The 20,495-nt window shown below is 37.7% G+C and overlaps 1 protein-coding gene across 5 annotated transcripts in view; it reads right to left on the bottom strand.

The window, feature by feature from the left end:
- The window catches only part of DSE (dermatan sulfate epimerase), a 66,982-nt gene that overhangs the window by 34,506 nt on the left and 11,981 nt on the right, over positions 1 to 20,495 (bottom strand). For 3 of the 5 annotated variants that reach the window (XR_012433374.1, XM_074036924.1, XM_015448577.4), the window contains exon 2: positions 4,291 to 4,759. Coding sequence is in view for 1 of the 5 variants with exons in the window: in XM_015448577.4 (XP_015304063.2) it covers positions 4,291 to 4,706 (416 nt within the window). In the remaining 4 variants the exon portion in view is untranslated. The remainder of the gene's footprint in view (positions 1 to 4,290; positions 4,760 to 20,495) is intronic. The other 2 variants (XM_074036925.1, XM_005551644.5) reach the window with 1 other exon arrangement.

Here is a 20,495-nt window from a genome sequence, read left to right as displayed (position 1 = left end):
TCACTTTAAGTATGAGAAAATATTTCCATTGTTTCCAGCCCTAGATTTATGATCTCAGTTCATTAAAGCTTTCTAAAAGTAGTGCATGTTAAGTTCTAATAAAGCTTTTATATAACACAGAGCCAACTGCAACTTAAATTCTAGCTTTCATTTGGAAGGCAAGATTTATAGAGGGAAAAAGACTTAATTAAAAGGGTAAAAACAAAGACATTATTGGTGATATCTTTGGCATTGTAATTTTTAAATTAATAATATTTTGCCATTATATATTGGATTAAAATAATGTATTTTTATATTTTATTTTATTTTTTATTTTTTTGAGACGGAGTCTCGCTCTGTCGCCCAGGCTGGAGTGCAGTGGCCAGATCTCAGCTCACTGCGAGCTCCGCCTCCTGGGTTCACGCCAGTCTCCTGCCTCAGCCTCCCGAGTAGCTGGGACTACAGGCGCCCGCCACCTCGCCTGGCTAATTTTTTGTATTTTTTAGTAGAGACGGGGTTTCACCGTGTTAGCCAGCATGGTCTCGATCTCCTGACCTCGTGATCCGCCCGTCTCGGCCTCCCAAAGTGCTGGGATTACAGGCTTGAGCCACCGCGCCCGGCCTATATTTTATTTTTAAAACTAAGTTCAGCACAAGCTTAAATTACTCTGTTACTTTTACTGTAATGAAGAATGTATGTTCCCTAGCAAAAGGGAGAGAAACGGGGGAGGGCTTCTGAGAGAGGATGCAAGCACCTCTGAAAAAGCAGATATAGCACATAGATTAGTCTCATCATTCTGCGGTGCCCAATCGTCTGGATACTCAGAGACACACACAATAAAAATGCATGCTGTTATTTTTCAACCACCAGTATCATTATAAATCTATGAGATTCCTGTTTTACTTTGTAGGATATTAGATGGACAGAGTACAATTGAATATTTTCCATTTAACCTTTCTTCTTCAGGATGCTTAAGTGAATCTATAGATGTGAACTTTAACCTCTTTATTTACTAGATAGTCAAATAATATGAACCCCATTAATAAATCTGTATGCATGTATATCTCATAGGTACTTCTTTTTAATACCAGACAAATGACATATCATTGTTACTTTCCCCTAAACCTTCCTCATTGGTGTTAACATTAGATTCTTGTATACATTTTAAAAAGGGCCCAGGGGAGCATCAATGAAAGTTTTAATGGAACAAACCCAAGGGGAAAATTTTATGAGTTAAACAGATGTTCTAGTTTTGAGAGCAATTAAGATTAGTAAAATCCCAAAGGATACTATTTCCTTGGAGCCTACATATACCAAATTACAACCAAATAGGGTCTAAGTACTAGGTAGATAAAATAACAGCATCAATAATTACCATTATTGTCATTATTCTCATTTACCGAGGGCTTACTATGTGACAAGAACTGTGCTAAGTACTTTACATTGATTATTGCACTTAATCCTCCTAGCAACCCTATAAGGTAGATAGAGTTGTTACTGCCACATTATACATCAGGACACTAATGCTCACACAAATTAAGAAAATTAATCTGAAAAGTTAATTAACTAAGAGAATTAACACAGCTGAAGAGTGAGGGAGCTGGGATTCAAAGGCAGTGTGACTCCAGAGTTGGTGCTTTTCTACCACACTAGAGTGCAGCATGATACAAATGTTTAAGTCATGAATGAAAACTAAGTCATGAATGAAAACTCCTTAGTGTGTGGAAATGATCCACACACTCAATTCTAAGCAGAGAAAATACTCCTAGCTGAGGCTTTAAGAACCCAATGTTTGCAACCTTTGCCCTAGGTAAACATTATAAAATTACTGGGCTATTTCTTCATCTTTGAATCCCCAGCACCTTAGCACAGCGCATGATACACAGTAGATGCTCAATAAATGTTTGTTGATCAAATGAATCAGTGAATGAACATAATTTAGTAACCGGCTTTCAAAAGAGTAGAAATGCTCTTCAAAGAAAATGGCAAATGCATGCAGCCTGATGAAACTATTGTAGAAAGTTGTTGTTGTTTTTTTTTTTTTTTTTTTTTACTTTCATAATATTAATTATTGATCTCTTCTGTAAATAACAGCTAGTTTTTTGGGTTTTTTTCTGAAATCAAATATAGGTGAACTACATCCTAAGATAATGATAACACTCATTGTATACTTCTTGGTATGTAGTGAGGACATGATTTAATGGAGCAATTAAAACAGAGGTAGCTGAACTATAAAATCACTGAACATTGTTTTAAATTATTACAACACATAATTGTGTTGTAATTGTGCTCAATCACAAATCTAAATTAAAGTTTAAAAGTCTAAGGGTTGGGTGTGGTAGTTTTTAAGAAGTTAAAATTTCTGTGAAGTCATTACACAACACAACTTAATAATAGTACCTGCCAAAACAAAATGCTCAAGTAGCTCAACTTTCTAATTCAAGATCACTTTTGGAACTAGAAACCAGATGTAAGCGTAAATTCTCAAGATTTTACCTTGAAGGTCAAGAGAAAGAAGTCAACTGTTCAGCTCTATTAAGTCAAAAATTGGCTTTTAGTTTACTAGATAATGGCCTAGAGTTATACCTATTTCTATCAATATTGCCATGAATAAAGTGCTAGACTCCTAGTAAATTTCTATACACCTCCAGGGATCAATAAATCTGCACTTGTGGAAATTATGTAAAAATTATATTTCTTTTAAGTTATTTATTTCTCTTATCATAGAAGGAGTCTCATCCTAATGGCAGCATTCATTCATTGGTATTTATATACCTGAATATTTTACATTATAATGAGAAAATTATACTAGTCTTGTACAATTCTCATAATGTTACTATATTGTGCTAAACAATCTCCATCAAAAATGGTATTTCACCATCCATTACTTTCTTGTGAGATTAAATACATGGTTCTCTATAGGTACTATCTCTGGAATATTTACATCGATTTCTTAATTTGCCAAAATCCACTTATCTAAAACAAGAAGGACTTTAAAGAGAAAGTACCCTTCTAGATGACAAAGGTTTCTTTCTAAATAATGTCAATATGGTTGCCATTTTAAACTAAGTAATTGAACAAATCAATTAGTGGGTTACTGTAGCATTTGATAATGTAATCTGGTAATTCAAATATCAGAAAAGTTTTCATACATCTTTTCTTTCTTGCCGTCAAGAATAGAATAAGATCAGTTAATATCAGTCAAAGTCAGAAACAACTACATACGTGGCTAAGCTTTGAAATAAATCAAATAAAAAATTCTTTTCAACCTACAATATTGTAAACTTCAAAATAACTACATATACTTAGCAACAGGCCTAAAATATCAGCTCCGATATGGATCTAATGCCAACTCTTGCCTAATACTTTTCATTACAAAATTCCAGAAATTTATCGGAAAGCTTGCAAACCACCATCCTTCACCCTTGTGATATGTTAAGATGTAATTCATCAAAGTATTAGGTGCATTCACAGATTTTTCTAAGCATTTAAAATGAGCTCTCTCTAGTCCTATGACAAGAGGCAGCTTACATAATTTTTAAAAGCATATTTCATACAATCTATAAATTCTTTTATTGCAACTGAACCATAAATATATAATTAAAAACTGCATGAGTAAAAACATCTGTAGAATCCCTTGTTTAATCAACTCATCACATATCTGTTTGGAAGCATATGAAGCATTAACTATAAATTAATAAAATAAAATTAAGCTTATCAAAAAGACAGGAATTTGTTCTCAAATCTTAAAACTTCTGAAACTAAATTATTATGTAATTAGAATTCCTCACACAATTACACAATAATGTTGGTTTTCCTACAGGTCTCAGAAATCTGCTGGTTATTGGAGGGGATGTGTTTATAAATTGCCAGTCAGTCCCACCCCATTCACCTTTAGTTCCTTATGATCATAAAATGCAAGTAAGTCTTAATTACTAGAAATGTCTTGCTGAAAAAAGTTTTAACCACTTGGGGTCAATCAAACCTAACACCAGATGATAGTAATATATGCATGTTGAATATGGAGGAAAGAACTCTCAACAATCAAAATGATACTCTTTAATCAATTCCGCAAATTAGTTTTTCTTTAGATTAGGCTGCATCTAAATATTTTCCCTCTAACTTTAAACATGGAAGTTACTACATCTTTTGAAACTAAGGGCCATTCATAAGACTGGCAACACAAATAACACCTTCCTCCACACACATACACAAAGAGGTATATGAAGATCTGGCCTCTGAGATTTCATATGGATTTGTTTCTTTCTAATGCAGAGTTACTACAGTAAGAAGAAAAAGACAAAAATCTACCAACTAGGCTGCGCTGCCATCCTCTCCATGTAGTCTTTGGCCATGTCTCGGGCTTCAATGTTCTCAGGATACAGCACACAAAACATTGCCAAGGCACCTAAGTTGTTTCCATAAATTTCATTCCAGCGGGCACTGTAGTCCTTGGGATCCCAGGGAGGGAGGTATTCCAAGGGGCTGGACAGCATTGTGTGCACAGCCTCCGTGAGGCGGGCTGCAATGTGCTCGTGCGAGCTGGCAGCCCTGCGCTGCAGCTCCGCCACTTCTGCCCTGGAGAAGTACAGCATGGGATGGCTGTCATAGTTGGCATTGGTGAAGGGAATCATGACTTCTGGGTTCTCGTCGGTGATGTAGGCTGACACAAAGCGAAGCAAATATATGAAAAACACACTGGGAGCCCCCCGTGTGTGAGTCCTCATCGTGGCATCAGATCTCCAAATCTCCAAGGCAGCCAAACCATCTTCGAAAGATCCTACACGAGATAAAAAGGAAAAAAGCGTCTGTCAGCCAAGGGAACATGGCACAGGTGTGGAAACATATGAGAGGTAGAAACCATATTTGAAAATAAAGCTTATGAATTCAGATTTTTAAAAATACAGCAAAAAAATGTAATTAGGAAGAAAATAACTAAAACAAGTTCTGATTTTATAGAGTTAAACATACTACCTCAGAATTGTGTTCATTATGGAAAACAGAATTTTGGACTTAGGGAAAATGTATAATATTTGTTCAAGTAAGGAAAAAATTATTCTTGGTATTCTTCTCACATAGTATCATGAAAACAAATTAGACTGTATTTTTTTTTTAGACATTAATCCATAAACCACAATAACCGAAAGCTGGTAATGAACAATCATCTAGGAATCTGAGTAGACATTACAAAAAACCAGAAAATCCTGTATTTCTTACTACAGCCTCTTTCACTGTAACTTATCTCCTTTTCCTAACATTTCTGAACCAGGGATTAGGATCAATACATCTGTAAAACTGTAAGCAGACAAAATACTATGAATAAGGTTAAATATCCTCTTTATGTGAGCAGAAGGTAGAAAGAGAGAAGACAAAGGCCATGTAACCATCTACCAAGCCCCTGTATTTCCTCAGCTGACATCAGCAAGCACGTATTAAAGACCAAACACAGCGCCACTGGGACCAGCAAGTGACATGCCTTCATTCAGAGAATAAAATCCCAGAATTAAAAGGCTGAAATAACATGGGTGCATTTTCCCCTTATTATCTGAAACTACTGTCTACTTTTTCATTTGGCATATGGGATTTTGGTGTCATTCAATAAGTGAGAAATGTAAACAAAGTTCACATATTTTCTTAACTACTTGATTTTTCTTCAAAGCCCCCTTTTTCAGTGGCAGATTTGTGCACTGGTTAAAAGAACGTCTTTCAAATGTAGAAACACTAAAAAAAAAAAAAAATCCCCAAAACCTCAGCCTAGTCAATGTCCCACATCTGGGATAAAGCAGGCAGAAAATCCCCCAGAGGAGAGTCAGGGAATTCTTAAAATTCTTAAGAGGGGAAAGGTTATAGAAAGCAGACCAGAAAAAGACAGTTTTATGTAAATAATGAACAGTGGTTTTCAATTATTAAAGGGAGAAACTGATGGTGGAAAATCAACCTCCCAAGCTGAACACAAACTGTTTTTCCAAGGAAAAACTGCCTCATCATATTCAGAAGGAGAAAAACTAGTAATTTAACAGATACGGAAGATCAGTCTACATTTTCAACTTGCTGTGTGTGTTTCCATGAAAAAGGCAATGAGGCATCATTTGAGGGTGCTACCTTATTCTGGAGTTTTTCATATTTCTACATATATGTGAAACTCAATGGCAGTGGTTTTGTAAAACGTTTCACATTTATTTCAAGAGCAGAACTTCTGATGAGTAAAAAATTAATATAGCCATACTAAATAAAACATATGAAATAGAAATAACTCTTGGACTCTGCCAGTATTATGTCTAGCACCCAAAGTCTCAAGGCGGCTGGCAGGCTGGATCCTTCAAGGTCAGAGATCCAGCCAAAAGAAATAGTCCTCTGTGGTTATGCCTGAGGAGGGGTGTGGTCTCTGGCAGCACAGAGAAATGGCTGGGTCTGAGGTAATGCTCAGTTCCCCCCAGGGGCTTATTCCTTGCTCCATTTAGAGAACAATATACCGGACAGGCACGGTGGCTCATGTCTGTAATCCCAGGACTTTGGGAGGCGGAGGCGGGCAGATCACTTGAGGTCAGGAGTTGAAGACCATCCTGGCCAACATGGCGAAACCCCGTCTCTACTAAAAATACAAAAATTAGCCGGGCGTGAGTGGGGGGTGCCTGTAATCCCAGCTACACTGGAGGTTGATGCAGGAATCACTTGAACCCGGGAGGCGGAGGTTGCAGTGAGCCGAGATCCGCCACTGCACTCCAGGCTGGGTGACAGAGCAAAACTCTATCTCAAAAAAAAAAAAGAAAGAGAATAATATACTGCTAACAATTAAAAAAAAAAAAATCCTGTATATATTAAGTCCCTAAAATTCTAAGTCTGAATGCTTTCATCAATGCAATCAGCACTGTGGGGGTTTTAGACACTTTCTCCTTTAATTGAACCCCCCCACACACCAAACATACATGCAATGAAAGATCCCTCAACTACTGGCTTTTGAATGTGTGGGAGCTCAGGTGGATAGCGGAGTGGCTCCGGCTATGAGCATATGGGTAAGTAGGTATTAATATATGGAAACTAGAAATTTTCCATCTCACATTCTGTACAAACTTCCTCAAACGTGGGTAAGGTTAATTCATCATGTTCTTTCTCCTCCCCTGTGCAACCACACTCCCACCCAGGCACAGAATCACTGTATATTCAGGACTGCTCCAAAGAGTCCCTCACACTGCGGGGCCTACATGCCTAACTCAGCAAAACTCACAATATGACCCCTGCCACTTCTGCCACAGTGCTTCCAGTTACGTAGGATATGCCTGAATATATTTAAACCAGAAAAGCTGATCCTGAAGCATAGAACCTCATTAAGATGTTGTTTTGGGAAGGATGCCATCTCAACATGCCAACTGTTATTGAAGGTTCTGTAGCTATTACTTCGAACTCGTGCAAGGGAGTCAGAGCAGCCAAGTTGTGCATTACTGTACATTTAAAATATTAATTTCGGTCAGAATACCACGTTAGCCAATGCAGAACCCACAGAGATTCTGCAGAACAATCATCTGTGAAGACTGAGGAGAAAGAACCGTGGCATTCTCAATACCACAAATGGTGTACTACCTTCCCCATGCCCCACTCAGTGTGCCCAGCCCCCAATGCTCTCCCAGCTATTAAGGCTTTTGTTGATTCACCCAAAGAGTTGATCTCTCCTGTATCTGACACATACCTATATCACACTGGACTATTCCGGTTGTTTACATGCAATGCCTCACAGAAGGTGGGAACCTTCTTCCTCTATGTATCATGGAGCTTAGCACTGAATCTGGCATTTAAAAGGCAGCATGCTGGCTGCGCTGAACTAAACCCCTGGACTTAGGAGTTGGTAGAGCAGACCTCATCATTAAATAAGCATGGAGAAACTTTGTTCCCCCTTATTTAAAGCCAAGGCAAGTTTAGAACTTTCCAGAAAAAAGTCCCTCTAGGAAACTAATGGGAGAAAACACGTATGAAGTCTAGAAACTTATGTAGCCTAAAAACTATCCACTAGTTTAAAAAGAAAAGAAATTAAACCTAACTAAACTCTAACCCAAACTTGTTTTAGGCTGGTAACCTAAAAGAGGAAGTAATACCCATCCATCATTTTAAATCTGTCTAGAAAATTTCACTGAAAAATCTCTATTTCCAGTCATTGAGTTTTCTCTTTGACCTTCCACTCTAGACATTGTGTGTGCTCACTGTACAAAGTGCCAAAATTAAAGGAAAGGAATATTTCAAGATAATTTTAGGTGGACCAAAAATGGACAGGCTTTATGTTAATTTTATGTACTTATTTTCATGTACATTATGAAAAACCATACCACATCAAACCTGAGATTTCAACAGATACGCAAAACTCCTGTTTAAAATATATTTAAATTTAAAAGTTAAAAGAAAGCAAATGAATATGGCAAAAATTGTTGAAAGTAGTACCCAAATAACTATAGTTTGAGAAATGCCAAAAATGCTTACTGAAACAAAGGGCATTAAAGGCTAATGAGTTTACAGAGATGATCAGCCTCAACTCTCCCACTTTCAACACTATGAAACAAACACAAACACAAACACACACACTATCTTGAAACGTGCCTTCTGTCCTGGAGAAATAAGTCTGAACTTTGAGATGTTTGTGGATGATCTCTCAAGCTATTCACCCTCTATTTCATTATGTTTCAGAGACAGCAGAGCACTTCTAGCCCCTTTAAATCTTTAAGTTTCACTTGGCCCAGTTCAAGGGCATAGCATTTTCAACATGGAAAAATTACCAGTGACTCTCAGCAGCTGATGCTACTAATAAGTAGCTTATCTACAATTCAATTCTCAGGCTATTTCTGAATAATTCTATTGAGCATCATGTCCTCTGAAATTCTCTTTTTCCTCTTCTAACTCTACAACTTTCATGATCCACCTTTTCTTCCCATTCATTTGTCTTATGCCACACAACTTGGATAGTAAAACAGTCCTAAATCTATGAGGTAGGAGGATCAGTTGAGGTCAGGAGTTTGAGACCAGCCTGGTCAACATAGTGAGACTCCATACCCATAAAAATAAAATAAAATAAAATAATAAAAAAATTAGCCAGATGTGGTGGCATGTGCCTGTAGTTCCAGCTACTCGGGAGGCTGAAGCAGGAGGATTGCTTGAGCCCAGAAGTTCAAGGCTGCAGTGAGCTATAATTGTGCCACTGCACTTCAGCCTGGGTGACACAGTGAGACCTTGTCTTTAAAAAAAAAAAATCACGCTGTTACTGCTATAATTCAGTTAGCAATTTGATCATCTCTCTGCCTATATATATTCAGCAGTCCAAGTTTAGCATTACGTGTAGGCCAAGCCACATGAATTATGAATTATAATTACCTTAAGCAGATCTTCGTAAAGCAACAATAGGCCCCAAATTGTTTTGCTTTAATTCTGGTTCCAATAATCCACTGCAGCTATTATGATTCAGCAGTCACACAGAAAAACTTTGTTTCTGTGATCCTAAATGCTTTTCACATATTTGATCTTTTACTCTTCAATAACTTAATATAGCAAAATAGTATTATTTGTTCCACAATAAATTTCAGAGAAAGAACTAGAACTTGCACCTCCTAAATCCTAAGCCAAGATTCTTTCCTTTAACCAAACTAATTTGTGAGAATGTTCAATAACATTAAAAGTTCCATTTTTTTTTGCCATCTTTACACAAAGAAAGCACAGACGAGTACGCCGAGAAGAAAAAACTGAACATTAAACTAGTACATCGAGTTTCAAAAAGATGTGGGTTTCAAATGATCTGGGACTGTTTATAGAATGAAACAAATGGTAGTACAAAAGTTCTTTCAATTCCACAGGTTTTAGAAAACAGAGAAATTACAAGGATGGAAGAAAGAAATCACCCTGTAGAAAGTAAAACATGCTCCAAATCAAGAGGGATTAAAAAACCCTTTTATAATATGTGCCAAATCTGAGGAACACAACATAATGATTAACAGTATGGGGCATGGAGTTGGGCAGACAAGAGCATAAATCTCAACTCTGCGGCCTCCTAGCTTTGATCAACTGACATCCCCTCTCAAAACCTCCCTTCTGTCATCCATAAAATGAAATATGCTTCATGGGGTGATCAGATATGTGTGATGCACTTAGCCTAGAACCTGACATGAAGAGCTCAATAATATTTATAAAAAGGAAGATGTTTCAGACCTGCAAGATTATATTAACCTATTGATAAAATATTTTATTTGAAAGAAACTAAATCTTCACACTTTACAGGCAAAATATAAGAACCACAGATGTTAACTGACTAGGGCCAGATCATACTGCTTATTAGAGACTTAGCTGAAATTGGAACACAATGCTTCTGACTCTTCAACACATCACTCATAGTAAGCTCATCACTCACAGGAAAGGAAAGCATATGACCCTTTAAATTTTTCAAGTATTTGTTAGAGGTTTTGCCCCAAAGAAAATAATAATAGATTAAATGAGCTATTATCTAAATTTCCTTCCCAAGGTCAGTAATTTAATTCTTCATACACTAAAGGCGACCACTTCTTACTATATTCTGTCGGGAGAAAGGCCTGCCGATCTAACAGTGGCTGGGAAACACAGTCTCTGACTGGAAAGCTGTTTCTTAGTAACACACTTATATTATGGAAGGAGTACATGAAAATTTAGGGGACACTTGCTGCCACTGCAAGGCGGATGGGTTAACCTCAGTCCAGGATCTGTTCCTGGCTCCATCACTGCCATCAGTATCTCAGCTGATCATCCTGGAGATGAGATGCTACTCTCACATATGTAAAACCAGAATGTCAGCATATTCGTTTACCATCAAGCAGATTGGGAAATATTTTCTGGCTTCACAGGAAACCAACACAGGAAGTGAATTATTAGATAATTGCCTGGTGAACAAGCAAAGAATCAGAACAAACGCGATGGGAAAGGCCGGGAGCTTGGGGGCAAGTCGACCAGTTAAGATCGCTACCATAACTTCATTTGAAGGAGGCTGCTGAAATTGCCAGCAGCCGTCACAGATGCCCTTGGGATATCATTAAAGACAAAATTTTAAAAACTGAATTGTAATCATATTTAGAAAACAAGAGTGAAATGTACATCCCCTATAACTCCTGCCACCACACCTGCCAAGCTCAGCCAAAGAGCAGCTGCTCCAGTTTGCTCAACTTAATGGATGGGCCTCATAGTTAGTTACATGATTAGGAATAACCCCCACACTAGAACCAGTGTGCCCATATCTTTGAAGAGGCAGACCCGACAAATGAATGTTCCTGATGTTGCACCCTCTCCTGTGGAAAACAGGCAGACGTTGCCGAGGTTAGGCACTGTGACTCGCTTGCTCATGCTTCCGTTTAAGTCCAAGTTCCCCCCTCCTTCAGGCCTCCAGTGAAGTTTTAGGAAAACCTGATTGCCTGAGAACATTAGGATATACTAGACAGGGCTGCATTGCCTTCTCTGATCCATTTTAGGATTTAACTCTCAGAGAAACTTATTTCCAAGTGCCTTGGGAAACATCTTGCGGTGGTCTCACATACTACTTCACTGTTGCCACATATTTTAACTATAGTAATAAAATGCATATATTTTAAAAGGTCTCCTTACTTTTCTATTTCAGTTTTATTAAATGCATAATTAAAATAATTTTTTGAAGAATGTTTCCTCAATACCAAAATAAAATCTTACATTTTCTTGGTAAATTTCTGTAGTGAAATAAATCTAACCTTATTCTTAAATATGTCAAATCCTAAGAAATCTATGGCTTTGGTACTGCACAATCATTCCCTAAAATTATACTCCCTGATGTGTAAAGCCTGTGGACTCAGACAAAGAGGAAAAAATCTTAAAACCGAGAGCCCTGTTTTTTTTTTTTTGATACGGAGTCTTGCTCTGTTGCCTAGGCTGGAGTGCAGTGGAGCAATCTCAGCTCACGGCAAGCTCCGCCTCCCGGGTTCAGGCCATTCTCCTGCCTCAGCCTCCTGAGTAGCTGGGACTACAGGTGCCCGCCACCACGCCCAGCTAATATTTTGTATTTTTAGTAGAGATGGGGTTTCACTGTGTTAGCCAGGATGGTCTTGATCTCCTGACCTTGTGATCCACCCGCCTCAGCCTCCCAAAGTGCTGGGATTACAGGCGTGAGCCACCGTGCCCGGCCAAAAGTGAAAGCTCTTAATCAAAATCAAGAATACTTTTGCTCCCTAAAAGGTAATGTCCAAACAAAAATCCATAATATGAAATGATAGTATATGGACCCTCCAAGAATTTGCACACGCTGCTGAAGGAGTAATTAGAAACCTGAGGCCACACAGCAAAACCACACCATGTATAATAACGGTGTTCACTGCCTTCAAATACAACATTCAAAAAAACTTTAGGTCAGGCTTTTATTAACTTCAGCTCTGTACAGTCAAGGAATATTTCTATCATTGTCCCCTGAAAGGTTTTCATGAAGATACTACATTTTTTCATTAATGTGAAGCCCACTTTATTTGTTATACCAGTGGATGAGAATTGTATAACTTCCTTATATTAGAATAATTCATGTAAAATATGTTTAAAATGCTCACAAACATTTTCTGATGTCAAGTCTGAAGGCTTCTCCTCCATCCACCAGAGACCACCTGAGTGAGAAATGTAGTGGCTATCAAACTAAATTCATAATTTAGTGGTAGAGGTTAGCCTGGTGCATGTTACTACTAAACTGCAAACCATTAGTATCTAGCATTTCAGAGCGTGGCTATCATTTTATGTGTAGAAAAAAAGTAAAATCTGTATTATTTTCATGGAGAAAAGGGAAACTAGGGTAGAGATATGAGTGTACAAAAGTCACTTATGAGACTACTGGGGCATCCAATTTTGCTTACAGAAAGGCCAAAAGAAACAATGAAATGGTTATACTTTCTAAGATAAGCTATAAATAAATTCTAGTTTATCTAGCAGTCTAACAATTAAAAATCTTCTGATTAATATTCCTTTATTACAATTTTAGTTGCTTTTAATGATGGTTTTAGAATACGCTATCAAAGTATTTTCAGAATTTTTTATTTTGATATTATTTTCAGAATAAGTTAATATTGAGCATAATTAAGTATATATTTTTAAGCTGAATCACTTAAAAAATTGTAATTTTTGCCTGTTATGCTTTGCAGTGCATTGTGATCCAGTATTAGAATATCAATTCCTTACCCAAGTTGGGGATAAGAATTTCTTATAAATACCAATCAATTCTACTATGTATTGAAAAGCTATTAAATCCAGGAATTATGGGCCAGGCACAGTGACTCATGCCTGTTATCCCAGCAGTTGGGAGGCTGGGGCAACTGGAGTGCTTGAGCCCAGGAGTTAGAGACCAGCCTGGGCAACATGGTGAAACCCTGTCTCTACAAAAAAATACAAAAATTATTTGGGCATTTTGGCGTGTACCTGGGGTCCCAGCTACTTGGGAGGCTGAGGTGGGAGGATAGCTCAAGGCTGGGAGGCAGAAGTTGCAGTGAGCCGAGATCGCCCCACTGCACTCCAGTCTGGGTGACAGGGTTAGACCCTGTCTCAAAAAAAAAAAAAAAAAAATTAAATCCCAGAACTATGTTAGGCATTGAACATACAAAGTGGGCAAGAAAATCTATGCCTTCCCTAAATAACTATAGAATAAAAATATAAGAAAATTATGTCTCTGAGGTTTTTTTTTTTTTAAACTGTAGTACTGTATTACTCTGCCTGAAAATAAACATGAATAGTCAGTCTCCCTTAGTCCAAAGCAATTTATTTAACCTACTGAACTTGGCCACTAAAGAAAATTTGCAATGTTTTTTTAAAAAGTTTCTCTGAAGAGTAAAAGATTTTCTGTAAGAGTCTGAAGGACAAGCTATGGCTCTCTCGGCAATAGCTTTAACCATGAAAACACTTTTGTGGCATTACTAACTAGAAAATAAAGTATAGAAAAGAGGATGAATAAAAATAATGAAGCCAACAGCTAAATCCCAACCCTATACAGTTTCAAATAACAGTTAAACTAAACCACAAAATGCTCCTGAAAACCAAAGTAAAATTTTTCTTCCTGCAGTAGATTCCTGAAGGCAGACTGGCGAGATGGTTAAGAGGGCTGGCATGAGGTCACAGTTGTTTGTCACTGTATGACTTTGGACAAGCTATCTAAACCTATTTCTTCATTTAAAATAAAATGCTATTTGTCTCACTGACTGGTTGGGAGATATTAAATGAGGTAGCACCTATAAAGCCCTCACCACTTCATAGTGAGTGTTAAAAAAAAAAAAAAAAAAAACGCTAGTTATCATTCATCTCAAAACACTATCAGTGGTTGAGAGTGCAAGCTGAAGCCAGACTTCCTGGGTTTGAATCCTAGCATCATCACATCCTTACCTACGTTCCTGTTTCCTCCTCTGTAAAATGGATAAAATAATAGTACCCCCCTCATAGGGTTTCTGTGAAGCTTAAATTAGCTGATATACTTAAAGCATTAAAATGGTGCCTAGGATTTAGAAAGTGCTCAATAAATAGTAGCAGCCATCATCATCTTCTCAATGAGAACATCGAGGTCAGTCCAACTGAAAGGAAGTGCACCATGACCCCAGGAGGAAACACTCACAAAACTATCATTCAGAGAATGCTATTTTAAAAATATGTACGATGCATTGTTTATTCTCAACCTTGCAGTCTCTTCAGGAGACTAAAAATATCAAATACTTTGAGAAATATAGAGTATTTGATGCCAAAAGGTTTCTTCTTCTTCCTGCTCAACTGCACATTTGTAACATTCAGGCTAAATATTCCAAGTAACCAAACAGATCTGAGGAAAAAAGCAATTACCAATCTACTTCTTCATCAAGCAAAGTCTATGTATAGATAAAGCTAACTGATTCACCATACTGATAAAAACATGTTTATACAGTCATGAAAAATTCTAAATGCAGAAATATAAGTACTGACAAAATGTAACAGATGAAAAAAATTACTTATAAAACTTAAATATAATTTTTTAAAATTTTGATATTTAATCAAAATACATTTTCCACTTTCCACAAATCCTAATGTGTATTATCTTTCAACTGGCAATGTAACTCCTTGAATCTGTAGATTAAATATCTTTAATTCTGTACCACCAATTATCCCCCTTTGATTTGTACATATGTGACTTTTTTTCTTACCAGTTGTGATGGTTAATTTTATGTATCAACTTGACAGAATCATAGGGTACACAAATATTTGTTCAAACATCATTTCTGGATGTGTCTATGAGGGTATTTCCAGAAGAGACTAAACTGAGTAAAGCAGACTACCCTCCCAATGTGGGTGGGCCGAAATAGAACAAAAAGAGAGGGAAAAATTTCTGTCTGCCTAATTGCTGGGGCTGGAACATTGGTCTTCTCCTGTCCTTCGGCTGGGATTTACACCAACAGTGTTCCTAGTTCTCAGGCCTTTACATTCGGGCTGGACCTATTCCATGTGCTTTCTTGGATCTCCAGACTGCAGATGGCAGATTGTGGGACCTCTCAGCCTCCATAATTGCATGAGTCAGTTCCCATAATCTAGCCAATTCTAGATATAGATAAACAGATGTAGGTGTAGACATGAATCTACTGGTTCTGTTTCTCTGGAGAACCCTAATACACTAATTAAAGCTGCTTAGGCCAAGCCCTTTTTCAAATTCCCGTTAGAAAAACCAAGTATCCCTTTCCTAGTGCTCACTCTCCAGAATCTCACCACCTAGGATAATACACCACACTCTTCCTCTTCCCTGACACTTTGGGAAGTTAGTTTCTGGGATACCATATTCATTCTCCTGCTTCTCTTAATACCTCTGTGGGAAATCCTTCTTATGCTTTTTTCCCAGAAAATTTTTACTGCTTAAAAAAAAAAAAGAAAATTTTTACTGCTTTTACTGTACAAAGAATGTGTATTTCACTATCATATTTAATCCTCAAAATTATCTTATGGGTAATTTTGTTGGAAATAGATGGGGAAACTGAGATTTAGAATAGTGAAACAACTTACCCAGCGTTGTTCAATGAGTGGTCAGGTTTATTTTTGACTTCAGGTGTGTCTGAATCACAGTCAAGATTTTAGCCATTATGCCTCACTTCCTTTCTCCCTGGGGGCTGCCTGCAGTGTCTCAATCCTGGGACTTCCCGCAAGAATATGGCCGCATGGCCACACGTGGTCGTTTGCTCACTCCCCCCTCCTTCCTCGTAACCTGCTAAGGTGCTCATTTATACATCTAAAACTAAATTCTTCCAATCAGAACTTTCTTAACTTCTTCACTACATTTTGTCAAACCAATTATTTGGAAATCATCTTCATTTCTTCCTTGTCCTTTTCCTTCCACTTCCAATTTTCTCACCAAAGTCATGCTTTTTTTCCTAAGTACTGTTTCATTACTCTGCAGTTTTTCAACAGATTCCTGAGACTGTCCCAGAATTCAACATCAACCTCCAGGGTAACTTTCCTCCCTTTGACTTCTTTCCTGAATCCAATAAATATCACATACACTTGTGGGTTAGTTTCTCCATTCCTCTAGCCCTTTGTCTGCAAACTCCTATGGATAAGTCATGACATCGATTACAGATTTTCAGGGGAAATGCCCCACAAAAAAAGTACTACTAACCTCACTTATGTAATCTAATCTGGTTCACTCATTTATGAATTTAGCTAAACCCTTCTTGACATTATGTGTATTTTTGGTATGTCCTTATATCATATCTTCTAGCATAAGGTACTGTAAGTTTACTCTCTAATAATAATAATGCTTCTAAGAAGCACTAATACAATGTTCAAGGATCTACTATGTTATACGGGAAAGGGTTATATTAGCAGACCTGAGCTGCTCAAACCATACACATTCCCAAGAGAAGTCTTCAGGACTGGCCCTTTACCAGCTCATGAGAGACGAGCCCTTGGAATATTCTGCCTGATAAAGAGTTTTTTATACACTCGAGGCCTTGGGTTACATGGCAGTAACAGTTTAGTTACCTAGGTGATTTATGATAAACTCCTATCTTTGCTCTGGAGAGGCTGGAGTCTTGAGTAGCTGAAGTCAGTCACACAATTGAACTACAATAAAAGCCCAGGACACCAAGGTTCAGGTGAGCTTCCCTGGCTAGCAATGCTTTGCATGTGTTGGCACACATTGTTGCTGTGAGTACAACTCCAGTAGGAGTGGACACCTGGAAGCTTATGCCCGTTTTCTCCTGAGCTTTGTCCCATGTACCTTTGCCCTTTGGTAAGTTTAATCTGTATCCTTTGGCTGTGTTAAAACATAACCAGATGATAACAAATGTTGTAAGTCCTTCTAGTGAATTGCCAAGGCTGACAGTGGTCTTGGGGACTGCTTCCCCATCCATATGCCCTTTTTCTTCTTTTTAGTTAAATCATCTAAGTTCCTGTTAGAATTATGAGTGGCTTGCCATAATACTTTGTCCCATTATAAAAGAAAATGTGATACTTTCACCACATCTTTCTCTTTAGTCAACTTTTGCTATTTTTCTCTGACTTACACCCAGAAAAATGACTAAGAATATTGCTGTTGAAATAAAGGACAAAGCAGCATATACTGGACTGACACTTTTTTTAAAAGGCTTTGGGAATATTCCAAAAATGAAATATATGGATGGTAAGCAAACGGCTAAAAGGAAGTCCATGGGAAAATAATTTATGGGCATTAAACCTGTAACTGCAGTATATCTGATTAAAATAAAAATTGTATACACTGGATGAGTATATATGGAGTGGTGCTTTTATTACTACACATGAAGTTCTTTTACATTCTTTACTTATATACAAGCATTCCTCATTTTTCCAGACTTCAACTACTCATCAGTGATAAAATTTACTTTTTTTTTTTTTTGGCTGTCTTTAACATTTCTAAACATTTTTGTATGTACTTATTTTGATTCTCACTTTGGTCTCACAGATGAAAACCTGTGAGTTCTTTGCCATTAAAATTCCGGCATACTTTTCAAACGTCCTCCCATGAATCATAACTCAGAATACCACAGACTTGGTTTGTAAAACAATGATACATAGATGTAGTGAACCCAAAGACGTAGGCACTGCCTTCTTAGACTTCCCCATCTCAGTTACTGGCAACCAATCCTGCCAGTAATTGGGACTCAACCCCACCCCCTCCTTTTCTCCCTTCCCTATTTCACTCTCCATATCCAAACTATCAGCATATTATGTTGGCTCTACTCCAAATCCATCCAGAATCCAGACACTTTCACCACCACCATACAGCCACACCATGTCTTGCCTGCAACAGTCTCCAAATTTGTCTGCCTGCCTTCACTCTTACCTCCCTAAAGTCATTCTCCACATAGGAGCCAGAGTGATCCTGTTCAATCCTAATTCAGAGTATGTCACTGCTCTGTTTAAAACACTCTAATGGCTTCCCACCTCATTCAGATAAGCATCAAAGTCCTAAGCATTGCTCTCAAGGCACTAAGCAGTCTGGCCATACTGCCTCTCTGCTTTCACGTCTGACTGTCCAGTCTCTCTCTCTGCTCCAGTCACACTGGCCTCTTTATTATTCCTGCACACACGAGGTGTGCTCCCTCCCCAGCGCCTGTACATCTGTTCCCTCTGCCTCGAATGCTTACCCTAGGATATCTATGTGGCTTGCTCCCTCACCTCCCTTAAGTTTTTGCTCAAATATCACTTTCTCAGTGAGGTCTGCAATGACTACCTTATTTAAATGACATCATTACCACGTCCAACCATCACCATTCTCTAATTCCCTCCTGGGTTTTATTTTTCTTCATGGCACTTATGACCTTCTAATCTACTATATAATTTACTTATTTATTTTGTGTGCTTGGCTCCCCTATCTAGAATGTGAGCTTCAGGAAGGCACTTTGCTTTCTGCTACATCTCCAGCACCTAAAAGTGTACCTAGCATTTAGTAAACACTTAAAAAATATATATTAATTGGATAAATTTAACTGTGTCAAGATGTAAACTTTCAAATCCTCAGAGATAACTAAACATATAGTTATACAGCTACATAAATATAATTACATGAAAAGAAACAATAAAAATTTGTGTAGGAAGACAAATCATACGGAGATAAATATATTACAATGTTTAAACTCTGAAGGTTACTCTGAGTGATTATCACAGAGTTTACTGAGAGCTGTGATCATGGCCAGTGCCTTCCCAGCCTCCCCCAAGGTGCAAAGCTCCCATTAAGTCCACCTCAGGCTGCTAGGTGGCTTGCTTTACCCCCAACTTTCTTGCCATCCCATTATTAGCATGCCTAACTAATATGCCTCTAATCGCAGTCCACTGCCTGAATGTCTCTTGTTATTTCCTGACATTCCAAGGAATAGTTTTCATGAGTCCTCTCTGGGTCTTTTTCTAAATGCCACCTCAAAATTTTCGGCCCATCTTGCATGGGATTAGGCACCTTACACTCTCCCTAGTCTATCCATGTCCAGACCAGCCAAACCTTCCTTTCCGCTGAATGACGGTTTCTGTGCTGACTTTCATTTAGGTTGCTCTGTTTTGAAATTTAAAGTGATTCCCTCATGTCCCCATGTCTAATCACATTCCCAAGGATTGTAATTATTATTTAATGGTTTGGTATAAGGACTTGATTAGTGTTACTGTCTGCAAATTTAAAAAATCTTTCTGTACTATTAACTTTTCTCTAGAGAATTCAAAAGAATACTCTCGAATTATTATTTCTTCTACATCTATACCATTGCTATTATTTTCTGCTAAAAAAAACTTACTATGGCATATATTTAAGTCTATGAAATGTTACTAGTCAGGAAATAATTTTTGAGGAAAAGCAAAGCTCTAGTAGACTGCTGGAGACTACATATACTATGTAGAGCAAGATAATAATTTCTGAATTGATGGCCATGGATACACAGGACAAATAACATGCTCCTGCAGAAATATTCCAACTCAGTTCCACATCTGTAAATTGGGGATAGAAATATCTATGTCCCAGGACTGTAAGAAAGATGAATGATAATATAAGCAAGGTGCCCAGAGCAATGACTGTCATATGAACGGTGCTTAATAGGTATGATTATTTAAAAAAATTAAAAACTCCAACTGAGGGCCTGAAATATGGCCAGGTATTTAATGTCCATGTCTGTGTGCACGTACAAGTTCATGAACATTTAGTGTGGCATCTATATCCTCATCTGGGTGAATAAGTTGTCCTTATTTCATTCTGTCTTAGCATCCTGCTCTGAGAGTGTTAGCCTCATTCTTGGCATCTCCTAATCTAGGCATATACTTCTCTCTTGCTTGCATACTTCTCTACCCAAACTTTCATACCCACCCTACCCATTTTTACCCCATATCTATTCACAGCCAGATTCCCCCTAGCTACTTCTCTTCTGATCAAACCTAATGGAATTCCTCTTTGTCCACGCTGGAAAAAAAATCTCCCTTTTTTACTAAGCTTATTTTTCAAACTCTCTTCTTCTGCCTAGCCCTAAATGGATGTGAAAACTAGATGATCACCTGTCAGGTGATTCAGAATTTAAATAGGGTGTCAG

The sequence above is a fragment of the Macaca fascicularis genome, chromosome 4 (assembly GCF_037993035.2).
Source record: "Macaca fascicularis isolate 582-1 chromosome 4, T2T-MFA8v1.1".
Lineage (NCBI taxonomy): Eukaryota > Metazoa > Chordata > Mammalia > Primates > Cercopithecidae > Macaca > Macaca fascicularis.
Note: the sequence above shows the minus strand (reverse complement) of the source record. Positions and strands in the feature narration are given on the sequence as shown.